General features: G+C 36.6%; 1 protein-coding gene across 3 annotated transcripts; it reads right to left on the minus strand.

Moving 5' to 3' along the window:
• Positions 1 to 36: 36 nt before the first annotated feature.
• LOC108678077 (WD repeat-containing protein 26-like) lies at positions 37 to 17,913 on the minus strand. 3 transcript variants are annotated; one of them, XM_018166415.2, is made up of 14 exons: positions 17,754 to 17,913; positions 17,212 to 17,364; positions 14,561 to 14,771; positions 14,038 to 14,194; positions 12,269 to 12,405; positions 11,588 to 11,722; positions 10,882 to 10,970; positions 7,279 to 7,493; positions 5,912 to 6,037; positions 5,519 to 5,602; positions 5,028 to 5,224; positions 4,481 to 4,689; positions 3,801 to 3,969; positions 37 to 3,597 (listed from the first exon to the last, which is right to left on the minus strand). In XM_018166415.2, coding segments are annotated over exons 1-14 (2,022 nt in total). In that variant the 5' UTR covers positions 17,755 to 17,913; the 3' UTR covers positions 37 to 3,458. The 3 variants fall into 3 exon arrangements, with proteins under 3 accessions (XP_018021904.1, XP_047735701.1, XP_018021906.1); XM_047879745.1 differs by lacking the exon at positions 17,754 to 17,913 and adding an exon at positions 17,506 to 17,571; XM_018166417.2 differs by lacking the exon at positions 17,754 to 17,913 and adding an exon at positions 17,474 to 17,492.
• Positions 17,914 to 21,790: the final 3,877 nt, after the last annotated feature.

The following is a 21,790-nucleotide window of genomic DNA, read 5'->3' on the forward strand; positions in this document are numbered from 1 at the left end:
TTTCAAACCAGCAGAAATGGCAAGAAAAGATAGTAGTTATAGTTGCGTAAAAGATATCTTTTATTCATGAGGTTCAATAAAAAAGATTCTCAATCTTACAATAATCTCGTACCGATGTTATTCTTACCATTTCAACCAAATACTCGTAATTCATGTTGAGAACCAAATGCTTAATGACCTCATACGCTGACCGTACATAGTCGAACAAGTAGTTTGTCACTTGAATGCGTGTATTCAGGTTAATTCTTCTAAACATTGTTATTGACGATCAATATTAACTTATATTAAAGCGAATTGCATGCAATTTCCTTGAATGGTTACATTACGAGAAGCCATATTCAAACAAGGTAATTTACTCTCGCGTTTCTTCTGTGTCTTTGCAAAATCAACTTGGATGAGAAATTCTCCAGCACTCAAAGGATTGGTTTTATCGAGCAAGAAGAAATCTACGACTGAAATGTTATTATGGTAAATGAAATAATGCCATGATACAGTACCAGCTTTGAATGAACTGAATTGAGCATATGTGACGCTGAATATCATAAGCCCTGGATCCTTACGTGGCAAATTCAAGCACCTATACTACCAGCACAAACACGCATTAATAATTACTCTCTTACAACGACTCTCTTTACTGTAATTGCAAGTCATTACACAGCGTCATATTTACATGCTAACAAACAAACGCTACAAACCTTTAGAAAATGCATTCATTCACACACGAAAAGTTCTTTCTTGCAATTCTTATCAAGGACGCCAAAGTCCTGCGTGATCACACTTACACGTGGTTCGTAAATCAACCATCCTTTAAACTCTAGCTGTACAGCCTGCTAACATAACAGTACATCAAAATAAGCGCTCACTTCCAGCCCATACGTGCAAACCGTGCGTAACGTGGGGATTTTCCGCATACTTTAATTAATCACAACTACCCATTTAAAAATGATGCATATAAGCGAGTTAAATCGTTGCAGTGTCTTTAAAAACAAGTTTTTTTTTCTTTCTTATAGCAAACTTGGCATATGATGAATAAAATTAACGCATTAAGACATTTCCTTGCTCCTAATTAAAACATACTTGGACAAACTTGGAGTATTAGGTAACCTTTAATTTCCACTACCCAAATGACCAACACGTGATATCGATCTGTCGAACAGAGCTGGAAAATATTCCCAAACAAATTGAATCGCACGATAAGTTTTACAATTCGTTTTTGCGAAATATTACAGGTCCATTACTAATAACAGGCCAAAAGATTTCTGCATCTATTCTCGTCGGAGTAATTCCTGTGATGGGTTTTGAGGCCTGTGGTAACGTGTATAAATACGTAGTTACAATTCATCAACTTCAAAGCTAACACAGTCGTGTGGCATTCAGTTCGTGAAGTTACAATTGGACTTCGTTTATAACAACGTTTAAAGCATCAGAATTACACACAAAAATATGAATTTGCAAGAAATAGAACGTACCACGAATAAATTTTCTGTTTACCATCAACAGTGGATGCACGATATCGCCTGGTGCATAATATTATTACAACCTATCAATAATTTGAAACAGATCATTTCAAAATCTGCGAAATTTTATTTAACGAGTTTTTATTTGAAGACAAGTTTATTCATTCCTTGAGGAACGACATCTCTATAAATATGAATAAATTTACGTCGAGTTTGAAAATACAGCAGAAGTTTATTAATTCATTGAGGAACGACATCTCTATCAATATGAATAAATTTACGTCGAGTTTGAAAATACAGCAGAAGACCCCAATGTTATTTAATAGCTTACAATGAAAATCATGCGACACATCCATATATCGAACGTCATCCCCGTCCATATTTATATCAATTAATAACTGGGCACCCCATCCTAATAGTGTAAGCATGCAAATGATGCGCCAGTTTACTGCAAAGCTACAGCAGTACTGGTAACGTGTCCTGTCCGTATGGCTGTAAAATGGTCTCGTAGTGGGCACTAGCGTCTCCGCGAGCTAGGTTACTAGAACAGCTCTAAACCTGAATCAAACAGGAAGCCCAAATACAGAACTAAACTTATCTAAGTTTGTACTGATAAATCAAACTGCTAAATACCAATGGCACTGTAACTCGATAATCGATCGATTAAAACGAGTTTCGTGTCTTTGGCAAGGAGAAAGGCATGTATCTGAACCTCTGTATTAATAATGATCGATGATTAACTGAAGGTATTGTAGATTAATTTATCCATGACAAAGAGTTAATTCAAATAATTAGTGTACAAGAAAATCTGGAATACAGAAAGCGAATAGACGTATAAAGTTTTTTCAGGAAAAGCGAAGAGATTTAAATTGCACTAAATCCCGAAACATGACGTAATTTCGTTCCAAAAATGAAATGAAAACCGTCAAGGGTTTTGCTTGGTGACGCTAACTTCAACGTAGAAAAAGGAAGTTTAGTGTGTAGCAAATTATACATCAGACATCAGTATTCATTCAATGCACATATACATCCAGGAAATAATTAGAAACTCCATTGTCATCCTTTCATAGAGCAAAAAATATGAACGTTAAGTATGTAGGTGAGTTGGTGGAGCCGATCTTGATATGCAGCTCAATATTTATTTATCAAGCCCTATTTTCCATCTGTCGAAGTTCCAAGCAACAATGACAAACCGCAACTTACTGAAAATTTCGAGCAACAAGTTGCAGTTTTAGTTACGCCTGCACTCATCAGTCAGCAAATTAATGAATAGATAGACACAAAAATGTAAATAAAATTCAAGAAATACACAGATTGCAGCCTTGAAAAGAAATATTCGTCCACAGACACACAACATTCCAATGCTAACGAAATATAAATAAGGAGAGATACCACAGCTGCAATCATGCATCTCATTTTCTAACAACACCACCTTTAAATGGAAACTAGCATCCTTCCATAATTCTTAGAAACACTAAGTGAGATGAAATGAGATGGTGACACACTCGAAGGCAGAATGAAATGCTCGATAGGCGCAGCAGACACTCATTTGCAAGGGCTTTTTATTCACTATTCCACGTCAGTCAACAGGTTCTCAAAGACGACGTTTGATTCTGCGCCTTGCAGTAGATCATTTGACAACAAAGGCAGCTCCGCGGTCGGCTTTGAGTAACTGAAACGAAATCTCAAGTAAGAGGCTTCGCCTGTGCGAGTGTTTTGCATCAGAGACCGACACTGAACCACTTCTAGTTAGTTTCAACCGGGCATCAGTGACTGAGGCCTAGTGACAGAGGCGCTTGCACAACTGGAAATCACTGACCGCTAAAGCCTAGTGACAGGCGCTTGCACAACTGCTCATCAGTGGCAGCCAAGGCCTAGTGACAGAGGCATTTGTACAACTGCTCATCAGTGGCTGCCAAGGTCTAGTGACAGAGGCACTTGCATAACTGCTCATCAGTGACTGCCAAGGCCTAGAGACAGAGGCTCCTGCTGTACTAGACATCAGTGGCTGCTAATGTCTAGACCAGAAATGAGGCTGTGAGGAAACTGGAAGTTTGAGGCACGAGGAGAATCGGGTTCATCGTCATCACCATCAGACAGACCCCCAGAAGTAGAAGCTGCGTCTGCATCACGATTTAGTCTGCGAAAGAAAATTTACTTTGTACAATAGATTACGCCAATCGTAAGAAATATTAATTCATTGAACTCATACCGATTATTTTTGCGTTCATTAATCACTCACCAAGACAATTAAATCGTATTAAATGATTTCTATAAAGTCGGTAACAGAACGCTGATAGGAAATTGAAATTTCAACGTAAGAAATAAAGGTAGGGTAGGAACCTGTTGGTTTGAGAAGGACCCCATATTCTGATTGTTCGATCGTCTGATACGGAGACGAGCATGGAAGGCTGAACTGGGTTCCAGGTGACGCAGTTGACGGGCAGCTGGTGACCTGACAACACGGCAACTGGCAACTCCTGATTGCGATGCCAAATGTACACCTTGTGATCTGGTGCGGACGAGAGCGGGATTTAGAGAAGCAAGAACTTCCGAATCAGTATTTCGCCTCAAAAAATAAGCAATAATTGAAAAAATTGTTTTCATGTGTCGTTGGTTGTCAAGTGCCACAAAAAAAAGATACTGAATGACGAATTATGACGTAATTATTAATGCTTGATGAACGAGAGAGATTCTCCGTAGTGAATAAGATAAAAAAGTGTAAACCGAGATATAAGAAATTTCGTAATTCTATTTCGGGTAGAATGGAAAAAGTAACAAAACTAATGCATTAGTAAGCTATTGTTCAACTCTTTTAAGTCAAATTAATGATTTTCAACATCATTATACTATCAATATTTCAAGGCAATCACACAATACCGATGTCTTATTAATTTCCGTCACCACATCTTATCACAAGCCAACAGGTAATAACAATGACTATATACATGTATTCCATGATACAAGAATTTAGATAATCATGCGAAGTAACTTCAAAATTATTACCACGAACACCAACGAACCTTCACTGCCTGAAGCAATAAAATCCTGGTTGATACCTCCAAAGCAGGAATGAATAGTACAGTGCTTCTGTGTGGCACCTCTGAACCTGCGTACTAAGGTTCTGCTGTTGAGATCCCACAAGTGAAGCCCTTGAGTGGTCACGTTCAGAAGAGCAAACCTTCCCGTAGTATCTAAACTGAACGTCATGATCCCGTGGTCTTCTTGCAGTCTGCAATAATGTTGTTATAGAATAAAACTTTGTTCCTCAACAATTGTCTGCGCGGTTTACCATTATGCAAACATTTACAGATAAGTTAAAAAAAGTGCTCTCGGAGGCTATTAGAATCTGATGCTACAGTGAAATTATTATTTACGATGCAGGAACTATTCAAAAGTTAACATACGAACTGATTCATACTCAAATAAACTCTTTTTACTAGTGAATAGTTTTTTGCCACTCGTGTTTAACGTTATAATACTCTATAGACATAGGCGCAATACGCCACTATATACATAGGCGCATGACGCAACTATAGACATGATCGCATGACGCCACTATAGACGCACATGCTGTAATCCTGGACAGTCTCGAGCTGGTATCCTCTGATGCGGCGATGGGTGTCAGAAGCGAGGACAGTTTTACCGTCCGCGTGGACAGCTAAGCTCTGCACTCGGACGCCCTCCCATCGCTCAAGCACCGCCCCCTCCAGGTTACACAAATAAAACTGTCCTCGCAGTCCTCCGCACACGAACCTTTCGTTGTCCTACCGAGAAAAAGGTTCAGTAGGTACGAGGAGGGCGACAAATGAACAACATTTATATATTCCTGTTTGGATTTGAGTTGAAGGCTAAATAGCACATTTTCCTTTGTCAATCCTCGAAGTGAGAAAGTCATTGCAAAACAATCTAGCCAGTGATGCGACACAAACTTTATGATACTGGTCTAATTACACATCAATAAAATGCCAAAAAATACCAGATTAATTTGAATGCTTATGAGGCACATAAAGGACAGTCGAGTTATGATTATTGTGGAACTTCAAACGATGAATCATTACCTTGTACCAACAGGCGCACGTTAGTGAGTCCGAGGTAGAATCTGACACCTTGCACACTTGCTTGCCTCGTTCAGCGTCCCAAACCTGAGAAACGAATTAATTATTAGTACACGGTGTATCTATTACGTCCCGGATTATTAAGCAACTGTTATTTATACAGATAAACACGTACATGATAATACAAACTAACCAAAAATTATATAATTTGTATAGTAACTCCGGTTAAAATTTCAATGGGCTCTCGAAATATTGGAGGAAAACCTAGCCCTACTCAACAGTGATAGGCTTTTTGTTTGGACAATATTAAATTTGCAAACAATTTTATTCCATTTATCACATATACGAACAATATTTTATTGTTTCGATCTAACTTAAAAGGTCTGGGTTTCTTACTATGAGTTCAGAGGCATCTTCGTGCATACAGGCGATGATCTTTGTGCTGTCGTGACTCCAAGACAAGAAGACGATGCTAAAGTTGTGGCCATCCAGGCAATGCCGCTTGCTGATCTTCAGAGTTGTCTGCCCATCATATACATACATCATATACTGAACGACTTGCTACTACATACACATCACTCATACAACTGCAAGCTACGATTTACGCGTCACTTACACAACGACTAGCAGCGATTTGAAAGTCACTTACACAAAGATGGGCTATGATTTAAACGTCACTTACACAACGATCAGCTACGATTTAAACGTCACTTTCAAAACGACTAGCTCCGATTTAAAAGTCACTTACACAAAGATGGGCTATGATTTAAACGTCACTTACACAACGATCAGCTACAGTTTACAAGTAACTTACACAACGATTAGCAACAATTTACATATCAATTACAGAATGATTACACACAAATTATTATGAATAGATGTAATATCTTTTTGGGTGTAATAATTGTAATCAATGATACAAACACTAATAAATACTGTCAATAGACTGGAAAATAACTTTATTCCCGAGTTAACAAATTATTAACCGTATTCACGGAAGAATTAGGGCACTACTCCAGAGTTCAAAAAGATATCAAATGATGATTTTACTGACGGGACGTATAAATTGTTCCCTTTTCAAACTTCCCATGAACATGTTACAGACATAAATATGTCCATGATGCTAAGGCAGCATTACCTTACTGTAAATATCATCAATAAACTTCAAATACCGGAGAAGATAAAACTCTAATTGAGTGGGCAGTCCTTCCCAATGCCCACGTTCAAGATGATTTTGACTGTACTCAATGTTTGCTAAATCAGAACTAATTTTTCAAATCATCTGTTCATTCCCTAACAAGTCCAACGGCAATAATTAATAAAAATCAGCAAATTTATCTCGCTGCAAACCCTTTTTTCATAGTGATGTCAAATCGTAATTCTTGTGTAAATCAAAAGTATAAAACTTTTCTACCGCATTAAAAGGAATAATATTTCAGAAACTTGCCATCTAGCAAACAAACTTCGAACACCAAAATCAATGCAATGAAATTCATCAATACGTCAAACAGCAAGAGCAATGGAACGCCAAAACTGCCAAGACCAAAAGCAATGCAATGAAATTCACCAAAAGAAATGCAATGAAATTCATCAATACTTCAAACAGCAAGAGCACCACAATGGAACGCCAAAACTTCTAAGACCAAAAGCAATGCAATGAAATTCACCTAACCTTCTATCACCACGAGCAACGCAATGAAATTCATCAAAACCTCTAAGACTAAAATCAATGCAATCAAATTCTACAAATGCTGATAGTTTACATTGTCAACATTCCATATGAGGAGCGAGAAGTCTTTGCCAGCAGTGGCGAGGTAGCGGCCGTTGGGGCTGAAGGCTGCGACGAGCACCTCGTCCATGTGTTCAGTGACGGTGTACAGACACGTGCTCGGGAAATGTTCCTTGCCGCAGTGGTGGTCGGTCAACAAACAACTGCTCGACACCACCACGTCACTTAGCGACAGCCCCTCCAAGTTGTCTTAGATATGGAAAAAAGGCAATTTTAGAAATTACGTTAACAGTAATGATTGTATTAAATTAATTAACATTCATCATCAAGGAAGCTTGGAATTAATAGAATGGTTAAGCAACAGAAAGGCGCTTGACACCACCACGTCACTCAGCAACAGCCCATCCAGGTTGTCTTAGATATGAAAAAAAAAGACAAATTTAGAAATTACGTTAACAGAAATTATTGTTTTAAATTAATTAACATTCATCGAGTAGGAAGCTTGGAAGTAATAGGATGTTTGAACAACATAGAGCCGTTTGAAAACACCGTGTCACTCAGTGCCTTGTCCTATGGATTGTCTAAGGTGATTTTGAAACTTGATTCTGTTCAAATCAGAAGACTGATTCAAGAGTCTTGTGGAGCGGTTGGATCGTCTACTGGGAGACCTCGAAGCCCCTGGGTCTGCACTCACTGCAGAGGAGACGAGAGAGGTATGTCATTCTGTATACATGGAAACTGATAAACGGAATGGCGCCAAACTTCGAGGGCGAGACATTCAGGATTGAGACATATCACAACGAAAGAAGGGGAAGACTGTGCAAGATCACCCCACTTTGTAACAGATCTGCGGTCAGATTTTAATCGCTGCGGGAAGGATCACTTTCCGTGGCAGGGCAAAGTCTGTTTAACGCCCTACCAAAGGATCTAAGAGAGGAGGAGTTCACCCTGGAGACCTTCAAGAGACAGCTAGACGTGTTCCTGAGCACAATCCCAGATCGATCTCCCTTGCAACACTACCAGTGGCGAGAAGCAAGCAACAGCATCTTGCATCAGGTGGCCCAAATGAGGGCGGATGAGCGATAATCAGAGGCGGCGATCCATCGTGGCCTGGGACTGCTACGTCCCAAACAAATACTAAGGATTACTAAGCGGTCACTGAACGACGCATTTAGCCCAAACGGCCTCACGCAGTGAAATTTCTCGTCCGAACTTCCTTTTGACGTCGGCATCCTACGTCTGGTTGCACATTTCGCCTCCTCCACTCCCCACACACATCGTGCACACTGTCCCCACTAGTTCTTGAGATGAACTTTATCTTTATTTTGTTTGCATTATTATTTCAACATATAAGAAAAATTACCATTTTTAATATTCGAATGATTTACTGCGATTTTTTCCCCCATTTGTTTATTTTTAGGAGTTATATAGGAATTGATAAACTTTACTTTATTATCAAATTGATTACGCATTTTCTTACTGATAACCCCTATTCACAATACATGTTCATAGTTTACAACAACGCTGTGTCGTGATAGGATAACCAAGTTGATTAAGGTTGAATCAGGCAAGCACGTGTAAAGATCGCTCGAGCATAAATATAACAACTTTATGTAAATTGAAATGTATAAAAAGTCACGCAGCATCAGCAGTAATGTGCTCCGACTGCTTATTTATTAAATTCTATGATAAACGAAACAATTTGACACGAATATTATCTGCTTTCATCCCAGTAAAAATAAGAACACAGTTCACGCCTATTCTGTAGAAAGAATACAGCCATGAATCAGGCAACCGCAGGCAGCAAAGCGACGAGGTTCACAACAACTCCCTGGCTTGAAATAACCTCAACCCCCCCCCCTCCCTTAATACCCTCAGCCCCATGCAGTGGTGAGATTTACTGCGGTAAACTCAGAAATAAACATTAATTTCCAAATTAATTGATCTCATTTTGTATAATAGTTCAACGTGCATGAATTATTTGAAGGTTATGATTCGACGAAAATTTGAGTATGGTTGAGGACTTCCTATATTCCCCAGCTTGTAATTCTCAACCCCCAATGTCGCAGACATGGGGAGGAAGTGGGGTGTTCGTGGGCAGCTGTGGTTGGGGGACTTGAGAAGTACACACACAAAGCTTGTACGATGTGTGCAAGATAAGTAAGAATTACTTATTACAATTGCTTACCATTGATATTTTTCTTTTATAAAATGATGTGAAATGAATCGTTACAAGCTTGTTTGGGTTCTTACATAAAGTTGAGAATGAAATACCTGGAAGTCAATACAAAACCTACACAACTATTGAAGGCAAGTGCTGAGAGCGTCGAGACACAATATGCCTTCCCCCCTTCATCTTGAAACTCATCCCCTCTTTAACCCTCAAATCCACAATGTAAGTGCATGTGTTTGCATCTACATACCGTACGACTATGGGTCTTTAAATTAATAGGAATCTTCAAAATTAATAGGTAATAATTATTGAAATTATTTAATCTTTGAAGTAGTAACAAATCTTTAATTTAGTGGAGAGTAGTGGAAATCTTTAATTTCATTTGGCATTTCATAATGATATCTTGTTTAGACTTTATACATCTCAATTATCACCCCTGTTATTTATTTTACTGTGATTCATTTGATTCACTAATAATCACTGCAATGAACTGTGCAACTGATAATAGTGACGCTAATATCATGAGTTAACAAATGATAATGAATAATTAAGATTATTTCTATAATACATTAGTTTGCAGTGAAGAAAATACATGACGTGTAACAGACTAACAACCAAAAACTGTTATTAAAAAGTCTGCCCTTTAAAGTCACAAGCCCCGAGAAAACACTTGGAAAGAGGAGACGAGAACTGAGGAAGATGGGAGAGGAATATGTCACTCTTCGATCGCAAAGATTTGTGGACAAAAAGGCATGTTCTTCTACTTCCAAAGTTTCAATGTTCAAGGAAACGACTTTTTTTGCATTGATCTGCGGAAGTTTCACATAATTTTTCGAGTAAAATGACTAATATATGCCAAAGGAATTCTGATTCAGAAGTGCATGGTATACTACCCATCAATGAAGAATAAATAGTTAAACCTACGTACATCGAGAAAATGCAGCAAAATCGCTCGCTTCACGAACATCGGGTGCAAAATTTTATCTTTCCTGATAACAGTTGAGATACAAAGTTTGCAAAATTTATCTTAACGTACGTAAAATGACGAAAAATATCTGGCATAGCATTCCAAATTTCAAACTTCTATCTTACTTCGTGAGTTATAGTTAGAAGAAATAGTGAAGAAATTCCATAGGACTCGACGTGGCTTGACGGCGATACCTCAGCCTCTCATGAAGAACTTCAATAAACAAGTAACAACAAATGCTAAGGAGATAAGTATATCAACTGTGCGCAGAGGTCATTAAAGAAATGTAAAAGGAGGTAGCAGTAATCATTATTTAACATTTTAACTAAGTATCATTACGTATCATTAAAAATGCTACAATCAAGAAGAAAAAGCCACATAAATGACGGAAGTGTCATAAAGCTATTGAGGTAATTTACAAAAGACGCCATAACTTGTTTAAGCGTGCCTTGGACAACATACCCTTGAAAACTCACCAACTTTCAATGAAAACTCACCTACTTTCAACAGAGGTTCAATAGAAGTGTTGTGGAATTCACACGTGGCTACCTGATGCTGTACAGACTGGATAACAAGTCGTTCCAATCTGCGGAGGGAGCATGCGTTAGTATATGTAATGATGTAGTATTAGTTGGATATGCGACGATGCAACATTAGTAGGATATGGAACAAAGTGTAACATTTGTGAGAATGTAATGATATAAACATTAGTGGAATACGTAGGGATATGTAAGAATTTAACATTGGTACAATATGAAATGAAATCTCGGCAATAATATTTATTGCATTTGAATATATTAGCTGGAAAAGAAATAATATAAATGCAAAAATTTAATGGATAATACATATAATCACATTTGTTTTCAATTGAATGAATTCCATGAACAACGGAACTACTAAAATATCGGTTAACAATATTAAGAGGTACAAGAAAAAACGCAATAAATACATTAAATCTGGAAAGGAATAGTTACGTAGCTTGAATAAGATAATTATTTCAATTCAACATATAAAAATTTGTGATTAATATTGTCAATAATTATTTTTTCTAATAGAATTTGAGTTATTAAATGATAAAATTTTCTAATAAAACATGAAATAATATATTACAAGTTTTCTTCTTAAAATTAGACATAATTAATTATAAATTTTTTCTAAAAAAACAGCACATAGGATGATACGAGGTGAACATTAAGGGAGCACCTGCGGGGCGGCAGCATGACTGAGGGAGGGAGGTAGGCTGACAGCCGCTCCATCAAAGCCATATGGCTTTCTGGGCCTGACCCAAGCCAGTTGGTGGCTTTTTTCAGCTCCGCCGGGTTATTGTAGAATATTAAACTGCAACGAAAATCAAACTTCAACAGAATGCAATATTAGTGATTGCCTTGACACAAGAAAAAAAATACGTTTTTTTGAAAGGAAAGTATCCAAGTTTGATGCCAAGTCAAAAAAATTAATTTGATTCCAGATAAAAAATTGAAAAAGGTAGTTCAATTGTATAAATTCTTTGCCTATACTTGACAGCCAAGTAGATTTGATGTAGCTAAATTTTTTCATCAAAAATCAAGCCTATGGACAGAGAAACAAAGCTGTACTCTATACTTCCCTTATTATTTAACTCGGATCACAGAGGTCATCATCATCTTATTTTGGGTTTAGCACAGCAACGCTCAATTTTATGTACTGATAAGAACCCATCTTGTAGCTAAGATGTGTTCATGGCGTCATGTAATGCCCATTCCTATGCAGATTTATATATACAATGTAATCTCTGATATGTAAATGGAATGCAACAAATAACTCAACTTGCCCAAAGCATAAATTTTAATAGAACAAAAAAAAGTAAATAAAAATAAAATTGAAAATCAGAGAGCAGGAATTTACCTTGATAACCTGTGAACACGAGAGATGTTGTGGTCGAGGGGAGATATCTCCCCTCTAAGGCAGTTGAGGGCACCAATGTCATCCCCTCTCTCCAGGAGCTCCATATACTTCTGTTCTAAAATGAGGAACCGCATCTCCTGTGCACAAAATAAATATTTGCGTCATCAGTGATTATTAAAGTTGCTCTACACTGTTAGAAAAATTACCGTTAACGATATTACCGGTGTTTCAGTGGCCGGTCGGCACGTGAAAAGAAACACCGTGTTGCCGTTTTTATTCTAATTTAACACTAGAAATCTGTAAAACATCTGATAAAAACGGCAAAACAGTTTATTTTAACGAGGCGACCTGCCACTAGAACGCCAGTGGAACCGTTTTTTCACCGTTTTTTCTAACAGTGTAGTACTGATATCACCAGCATCAACTGAAAAGATTTTACATAAAAAATATAACAATGAACTAGAGTTTTCTATCAACATCCAAAGATTTGTTTTATGTATTATTTGTACACAACAAAATGTATTTTTGCTGAGCATTATATCACATTATCGACAACTTGTACGTGAAGAACAGTGGCAGTTCAATTCAAGTGCCAACTCAAGTGCAATTCAAGTGCCAACACACTGTGCAGTGATTTTTATATTACTTGTATCATCTATATGACAAAATCCTAAACTGATGAGAATCTTTTAGGATAAGCCGTCATTATTATTGCATGGCATCTGTGTTACTGGAAGTTTTGATCTTTTCATTGTGATGATATTTTGTTACCTTTGGAAATTTGTCCACTTAAAGAATTTCAGGAAGTGATGTCTTAGTGAATCAGATTGTAACCAAAGTCATGCCCTTTGTCTTATCACACAGTTAATTGTGTACTAGTTGAGAATTACTTGGGTTTAGGATTCATATCATTATTAATTACCAACATAAATTAACTTATGCACACACTACACAAGTTTTGCATATGTTGCTTTAGTCAGAAGGGTACCTACAGAAAAAATTTTCAAAGTAGGAAAAAAGGCAAATAATTTTACCTTAAATCACTAGAATATACACTCCTGAGTGACGAACTCTTCAAGTTGCAAAATAATTAATAATGCTACCAGACACTGGTCAACGTTAATCTTAGTTCTTACAAAGTGTTCATAAATCTTTTTGGCCGCCTGCTACAAGGTGCTGAATTTGCATTATTATAGTCATATGCTCTACACGTACTGTTCATTTTCTACTTGACTGGCTTTGACTTGCTTGCTAAAAAGTACTCAATGTACTCTAAATCAAGGAAGTGCTTTCAGGTCTTAAATGTATTCTTTTGATTAATTACTAGATGCTGGATGTATTTTATAATACACAGCTTTGAATTTAGGGCAGTCAAATAGTAGTGTAATGCAAGGTACACAATTGTGAAGACAAGAAGTAAGCTAAATCTCAATGGTGACAACGAGTAATGTACTAAATCACAATGTACACAATGGTGACAAGTAATGTGCTTAATCACAATGTACACAATGGTGAAGACAAGAAGTATGCTAACTCACAATGTAGACAATGGTGAAGACAAAAAATATGCTAACTCACAATGTAGACAATGGTGGAGACAAGAAATATGCTAACTCACAATGTACACGCAATGGTGGCGACAAGTAATGTGCCAACTCACAATGTACACAATGGTGGCGACAAGTAATGTGCCAACTCACAATTTACACAATGGTGCAGACAAGAAATATGCTAACTCACAATGGTAGAAGTAATATGAGTGAACTGACTGTGAGATGAGTGGTGTTGTTGAGCATAGACTGGAGCTCAAGCAGTGCAGCCTCTGCTGCCTGCCAGTCTCCCTCCACAACACTTGACTTGAACCTTCGGGCCTCAGGATGGTCAAGTCGACAGCCTGACTCGGCCATCAACTGTTCCACAGTGCTCCTGTTTTCAGGGGAGAGAATAATTGAAATATGTAGTCAGCAAATTTTGCTTAAATTATAGATCCATGACAACACCAGACCCTCCATGGCCATAGTTTTCTGAAGAGCGCTCCATGGTCTTGGTCAACTTTTTCAAAAGATTTTGCTAAAAAAATGTCAAAATACATCAATTCCATCCTTGCAACAACCATCTCAGATGGATTAGGTATTCTGGTTGGTCTTATAGATGTGAAAATGCATCATACAAAATAAAATCTTGAAATTTTCCCACAGGTAATTTGATATTAAAATGTTCAGTTTAGATTAACTATATAGTATATACAAGCTAAAAAATTATTAAATCTCTATCTTATTAAAAATGACTTACTGAAAACCAAGGTTTGCCAAGTGTTGCCCTATGAGGCGAACCATGTCTCTGTTGATGGGGTCAAGTTTGAGGGCTTTCTTAGTCTCATCTTTGACACCATTCACAGTTACGGCCGAGCCTCCGTCAGAGCTCCCATTGAGTTGAGGCACAGATGCCCCATTAGTTACTTCTGTCTGATGTTGCATGCTTGCTGTACCTCCTAGGCTTTCCTCTGTAAAAGCAAGTTTACATTTTAGTGGAATTCCCCCAAAAAACATGAATAATCAATCTAAATTTTATATATCATCACCACTGAGAATCACCTGCAGCATCAAGTACTGTAAAATTATAGTATGCTTGTACATATTCATGATACATTTATGAGTTCACACTATAGGTTACAGGGAAGCACCAGTCAAGAAATTATTCTGATAAGGTTCTTGCATAAAAATTATCTAAACTGTAAAGTAAAAAATAATTAAAACACAGCCACTGCACTTGCATTAAACTCATGGGGACCAAATATCATTTTTACAACAGAGCAAACTAATGAAAATTTTCAGAGAATGGGAATCTCATCTTGCTACTTGATACTAAACAGCACATTTTTGCTTGCAGAGAGTGGCTTGCAATTATATTATCCCAGGCCATGATTTCATAAAATACAGCATACATTTTGTTAACAGAATAAAGTGGAAAGGACAAATTGAGAAGATGATTTACATAAAAAAATTTTTAAGAGAATGTTAGAAAATTAATAGTGCCTTGCGGCACTGTTGCCCGAAAATTGCAATGCAACATTCATAGTAGAATAAAACAGGTTTTTTATTAAATATATGAAGGTGAACAGCAAAAGGATATGAGAAAATTCCAAAAACCTCAGCAAATGATTTAGAAAAAATACAATTCATAAAATTTTAATTTATATATTTCGTTCTAATATTTTAACACCAGGTCAATATAATTTCAGAAAATGTGAAAATGATGACTAGCTTCCTAACACTTGTCCAATTGCACTGAAATAATTGCACCAAAAATTATTACTATTTGAATTTATAAAACTATGCTGTCTGACAAGGGTTAAATATTAAAGCCAAATTTGTCTACAATGATCTTAGGTTTGGTCAACATATTCTGGAGTCAGCCATCAGCCAGTCTCTGTATACAAGAATTTCTGATTTGTACAAATTATTTCGAAACTTCACTGAACTATATATATGGCCTTGGATACTTAACTTCAGGATTAGAGTGCTTAATTAAATGAGTGAAAATTGTTGGTCAGAATGCCATGTTGCTTTGAGTGTGTATATTTAACATATAAACATCCAGTTCACTTGATATGAACTGTTACATGAATACACTAATTTGTTCCACTAACGAAACACTTTATTAAGTGTGGTGAAATAATATTAAATGTAAGTTGAGTTAATCTCTTTTGAAGACAGTCTTATCATTAAGATCAGATCATGAATAAAATTTTAAAAACTCTAATTTTGAATGGCACAGAAATAAACCAGACAATATTCTAAATCATACCTCTAACCCTAACTGACAAAATAGGAACTGACAACAGACAAAATAGGAACTGACAACTGACAAACAAGAAGGCAGGGGCATCTAACAGGCAAGGTTGAACATACATACAATGTAGTGTGAGAAACAAAGGAATTGGAATTGTACAGAAATTGACAAGTAATTTGTACATTGTAATGTATTTCTCTGCTGAATTTGAGTAAATGGTGATGCACTCCAACTCGCTACGTTGACAATTGCCACTTGTAAAGTTATGCTTAATTCTAATTAAAAATTTAAACAAATAATTTAATTTCAAATCATTTATTTCAAGCTACCTTTATATTTGAATTTTATGCGACTAGCTATTTATCTTCAAATGATCTTAAAGTAAACAAATATTTAAATTTTTAACTTTGGTTGGTCAGAAGTTCTGTCTCTTGTCACTACTACGCTCCCTCCCATAATCATAATAGGAAGGACCAAAACAGGGTGCCCTTAGCCATGACTGATAGACTGATAGGTCATAGGTACAACAAATCCTAGAATTGCACCATCACCACCATGATTCCAACTTGAAGAAAAATGTTTAGTTCTCATCAGACCCTACTTTACAGACTGGCAGAGAGACAGGATTAGAATTTTCCTACTTGTTTCTGAAATCTTGCGGCTTCAATGTGACAAATTTTTTATACATTTGGAATCTTGCGGCCCATTCGTGCATTTTTGTTAACAATTATATAAGAGTTAATTCATCTGGCAGAATTCTTGCAGTTCCAGAAATGGTTGGAAAGCTCTAGTTGAGGCCCTAAGGTTAGAAGTTTTCCATGCTTGCAGAGAGAGAGTAATTAGCCTATCTAAAAAATAGCTGAAACATTAGCATCTAGATCTTTGTCTTTGCCCATCTCTAATATTGGGCAGAATTTCTCAAAAACAGCAGGTAAAATAATTGTTTAAGATTCAATCTTTGAAAATTACAAGCAAAAATGAACCATTTCTCTTTTAAAATAAAATTTATCAAGGGCCAATGGCCAAAGCAATGAGTGAAAATAACCACAAACTTATGCATCTTTGTCTGATAATCTGATTGCCATTAGATAGGCTTCAATAACCTTAATAACAATGGAAAAAATATTTTCTTACAACAAAATTTTTTTTACCTGTTTTGCCACCACCACTGCTGCAGGATTCGTCACAACCCACTCCCCCTTGAGTCCTTTTCAGCTTCTTCCGTGGCGGCGGAGAGGCTCCACCGTAATGAGGGTCCTCCCACGAGGCCAGGATGTCTATGAAGGCGCCGTGGTTGAGAGTCACTGCTCAACCCGATCAGTATTAAAGAGAAAACAATCAGCTACAGAACAAAAAAGACTAAATCAATGGCACACAAGTATTCCAGATTCAATGCATACGCTTACTGCGCACCATGGTCGTCAGACCATCGACAGACTGATCACCTAAAGTCTTAATGCTCAGCTGTGCGGGCGCATTCAGTAACCTCCATCGAACTCTTCTAAATCTAAACAATGACTTTTATACATAAAAAATACAACTCAAAATGCATATACTGGGTAAATCGAATCAAGTTCATGGTGGAAAATTTTCAAATTATCACCTATAATCTCCCGTTTATAAAGATCTGATCATCCGAATCCCGTTCTATTGCTCCCCAAGATCACACGCAAACAGCTGATGGCAAACTGACTATAGACACAGATATAAACTCGGACATTCACCCAATAATCAATTTCTTGACTCGCGTTTCAACTATATATTAGGCAGCTTAATAAGTTCTTCATAGAGATGATGCCATTGAAAATTGTATTGCTTTGACAAATTGAATAAAAAAAACGAATTGCATAGAATACTGGAACCCTGTCTTTGTTTTTATTTGTAATTCAAACAAACAAATGAAGGCTGATGATTGAATGTAAAAATTTCTTAGTACAATAAATTGAACATTACGTGAAATAAGATGGAATCTTTTAAAATTCTATTTTCTGAATAAAAATCACGATATGAAATTTAAATTTTGAGAATCCCACGGGAATCTAATAGATTGTTCGGCCTTTCACATGCAATTTGGCGGAAAATTTGAAAAATTGAAATAGGTCTTATATGCATTGATAATATGCGCAAGCAATTTGATTTGATGTCATTGCAATTTGAGTATCTTCAAATATTGCATAAATTAGCATTCATCAAGCTAGTTAAAACTTATGTGGACGAAAAGAAAAAAAAACAACGCACGCAGGAGCTTCCTGCGAAAAAATAACTTCAATTTTATTTAGGTCATGATCTGCTTCAACAATAAAAACTTATTGGTGGAAAACGTGCTTATAATTAGCATCTATGATGCTAATCAAAATCAAAGCGGACTGCCAACAACCTACACTTAGCGCTGTAAAAAGCGAAAAAATGGTGGAAGAGAAGTGCTCTTCTATGTTTTCTGTCTTTAAGGCCGAAATGGAAGAAACCATCAAACAGGAGTTTAGAAAGAGTGCCAAAATGGAAGAGAACCACAAGAAAGAACTGAGCTTGTTGCGTAGCGAATTACACTCGTTACGAAACGAGCTGGTGGAAATGAAAGCTAATCTGCACACAACAGAAAATAACGATAACACAGAAGGTAAAGGCCGCAAAGATGTCATCTCTGATCTCGCCAACGAGAGCACTCAAAATTACGGACCAGGCAATAAGTCCAGCAGCTATCTCAATCAATCGTCAGCTATGGAAAGATCGGGTTCCAAAGGCCGGATCCCTTGTGAATCAAGTCACGAAAAGTTCAAGAATCGGCAACAGGCCATGGGCCTATTTCTTCAGCGCCGACACTTCTATTCTATTCTATTCTATTCTAAAACATTTTGAAAGAGGTTGCCCAAACCTAATTTGATCAAAATCGTTTCTGACTTGATATATATAAACATGGAAAACTTGCTATGAAGATTCATTAGGACTCAACGGTGATGTTCAGAACCCTACGATTTCTGGCTTCATTCGCGAATACAGCAGAACCTCGCCTAAAGAACGTCCTACGTCCAAACAAACCGCCTTACGAACCATCAGACCGGGAAAATATGTGTTTCGCTGTACGACCCGGAACACTGCAAAAAGCAGTATATCGGCTACAAAAGTTTCGGTATCTATTGATGACTACGCTGAAATCAATAATAAGCATTTGCCCTAAGCATGCTTAAAACAGCACTGTAACCTGTGTCGGGTCAGGCTTCAGGGGTGCAATGCATATTTTTCAGTAACTATATAATACAGAGAGTGCGAATATTGAGCGTTTGTGAACGATGGAATAGTCTACATTTGTTAATGGAGTGGTCACCGCTTATTGCTCTCTAGGTACAAGCCAACCGAGCTTCAATCTCTAGCTGATGCCTCTCTAACAGCCTAACAGGAGGTGGAGAAAGGAAAGAGAAAACTTCTACAATGATAACAATTCAATAGGTACACAAGCGTATAAAATGATTGGAATGTCTAGAGAAATACAGAAGTAAAATATCAAGTTTAATCAGTCTTGTGGTGAGCATTGATAGTGAAGATAAGTCAATGATATCATGCGAATAAATATCCTATGAATTGCTATCTTGTGGATAGATATTCTGTGAATTGATATCCTGTAAATATCAAACATTTTTTTAGTAACGCAGGCCAGACGTGACAGAAAGTCATCGACAAAAAAATGATGCAGTAATTCAGGAATCCATACTATAAGGCTTTACCTCATGCAAGCTGTATGTCTGCCGAATAATATAAACACAATAATTGTTTATACCCTAATTGATATATATTGCATGATTACTGAAGTGAAAGGATACGACCAAAATTTGAAGATGAATAGTATGTTTAATTCTGTATCTGTGCATGACAATTATAGAACAGCACGATAGTTAGTTTATTCCAATAAACGGTTAATTCAAAGTTCGTTATCAAGGAAGTTCATACAGCGAATTAATAATGTAAACTCTATTTACTAACATAACAATTAGATTTGGGTTCTTAAATATAATTCAAGGAGCCGGTATTAATACTGCTACTTTGGAACAGGAATTAAAATAATCTATTCCACTTCGGCGGTCGCGAGTAAATCAGGCGACAGATGCCGTGAAATATTATCAGTACCCTCGACCACGAATGCATTGAAAAAATAAATATTATATTGTGTATAAATAGAGTTTAAATATTGTTTTCAGGCCGCCAATATTGTTTAAATATTGGCGGCCTGTTTTCCTCCAATGAAACGATACATTTTAATTAGGCAGTTATTTTTTCACTCCATATTTAGAAATAAATATGGAGGAACTATAGCAGCCATAAATTCATTTTTATGACTCTACAATGGCTTGCATGATTTCACGCGCTAATAAAGGGCGAGAAAATTCGGAACATCCAGCTACCGTCAATGACACATAAGTCGCCTCTCAGCAGTTAAACCGCACACAACTCTCCGGTAGTTACCAAAATTCGTATAAAACTTGTCGGAATTTCGTTTTGTTGGGTTCTATTGCTACGTTGTGACTGCAAAGCTTCTTCGAGCGCCCTAGAATGATGTAAAATGGAGTGTTTCTATTGAAGACTGGCGGATTAAGTGCTGTGGCAACGTTATCGACATTGAAGGCGCACAATTCAAAGATTGGTCCATCATGAACATCGGGACCTGAGTCCCACTTATATGAGCGTATTAATTAGAAGTAATATAAATACGTATGTTTCTCATTAGTAAGTATGTTGGTCGTATAAAAATTAGAATTTTGTTTTACTAGTATTTCGAGTACACAACTTGATTAAATAATGCAACCAATCACAGGTATTTCAATTCTAAAAAGATCTGCTAGAAACTCAGAATATTACTAATTATACGCAGTGCACTACGGGATATATCATTAGTGAATTTTTATAGCAGTGGCCTTTTTATTAAAACGAAGCTTTAAAAATATTAGGCTTGATTGTTTTAAGATTGGTCAGGTCATAATTATTCAAGCATGGCTATTTATTATTTCATCATTATGATCCATTCTATCATAACCTAATCTAACCTGTCAACCTAATTTTTGAAAGTTTCGCTGTAATTAGGAAATAAATATCCCAAAAAATCAGTTGTATAATTCCTCCCGCAGCGAATTTGCCGCTTTAAATCGGATAAATTTCTAGGTTTGCATGGGAGAACTTTCGAGAAGAATTTAAAAAGTCATGAAAATTAATTCTATTTTAGAAACGGCTTATCGTGAAGATATAACATTTTGCCGTTTCAAATTGAATAAATTTTTAGGTTTGGGAGAATAATTTCCAGCTAAATTAGTAAATTTATGAAGACAAATTTTATTTCAAAACGGCTGAACTGCTCCTCGTTAAAATATAACAGACATTTTGCCGCTTTAAATTGAATAAAGTTTTTGGTTCGGGAGAACCTTCCAGATAAATTTGCAAAGTTATGGATACTAAATCTATTTTAGAAACGGCTGAACTGATACTCGTGAAATTATGAGACTTTCTGCCCTTTTAAAGTGAATAAATTTCTAGGTTTGGGAGAACTTTCGAGGTGAATTCAAAAAGTTATGAATACTAATTCTATTTTAGAACAGACTGAACTGGCCCCCGTAAAATTATAACAGAATTTTTGCCGCTTTAAAGTGAATGAATTCCTAGATTTAGGAGAAATTTCGAATTGAATTAAAAAAGTTAAAATTTTTACTTTTTGATGAACCGACCTTTCGCACCTAAGTTCTCATCTGG

Source organism: Hyalella azteca, unplaced genomic scaffold, assembly GCF_000764305.2.
Source record: "Hyalella azteca isolate HAZT.00-mixed unplaced genomic scaffold, Hazt_2.0.2 contig3711, whole genome shotgun sequence".
NCBI lineage: Eukaryota > Metazoa > Arthropoda > Malacostraca > Amphipoda > Hyalellidae > Hyalella > Hyalella azteca.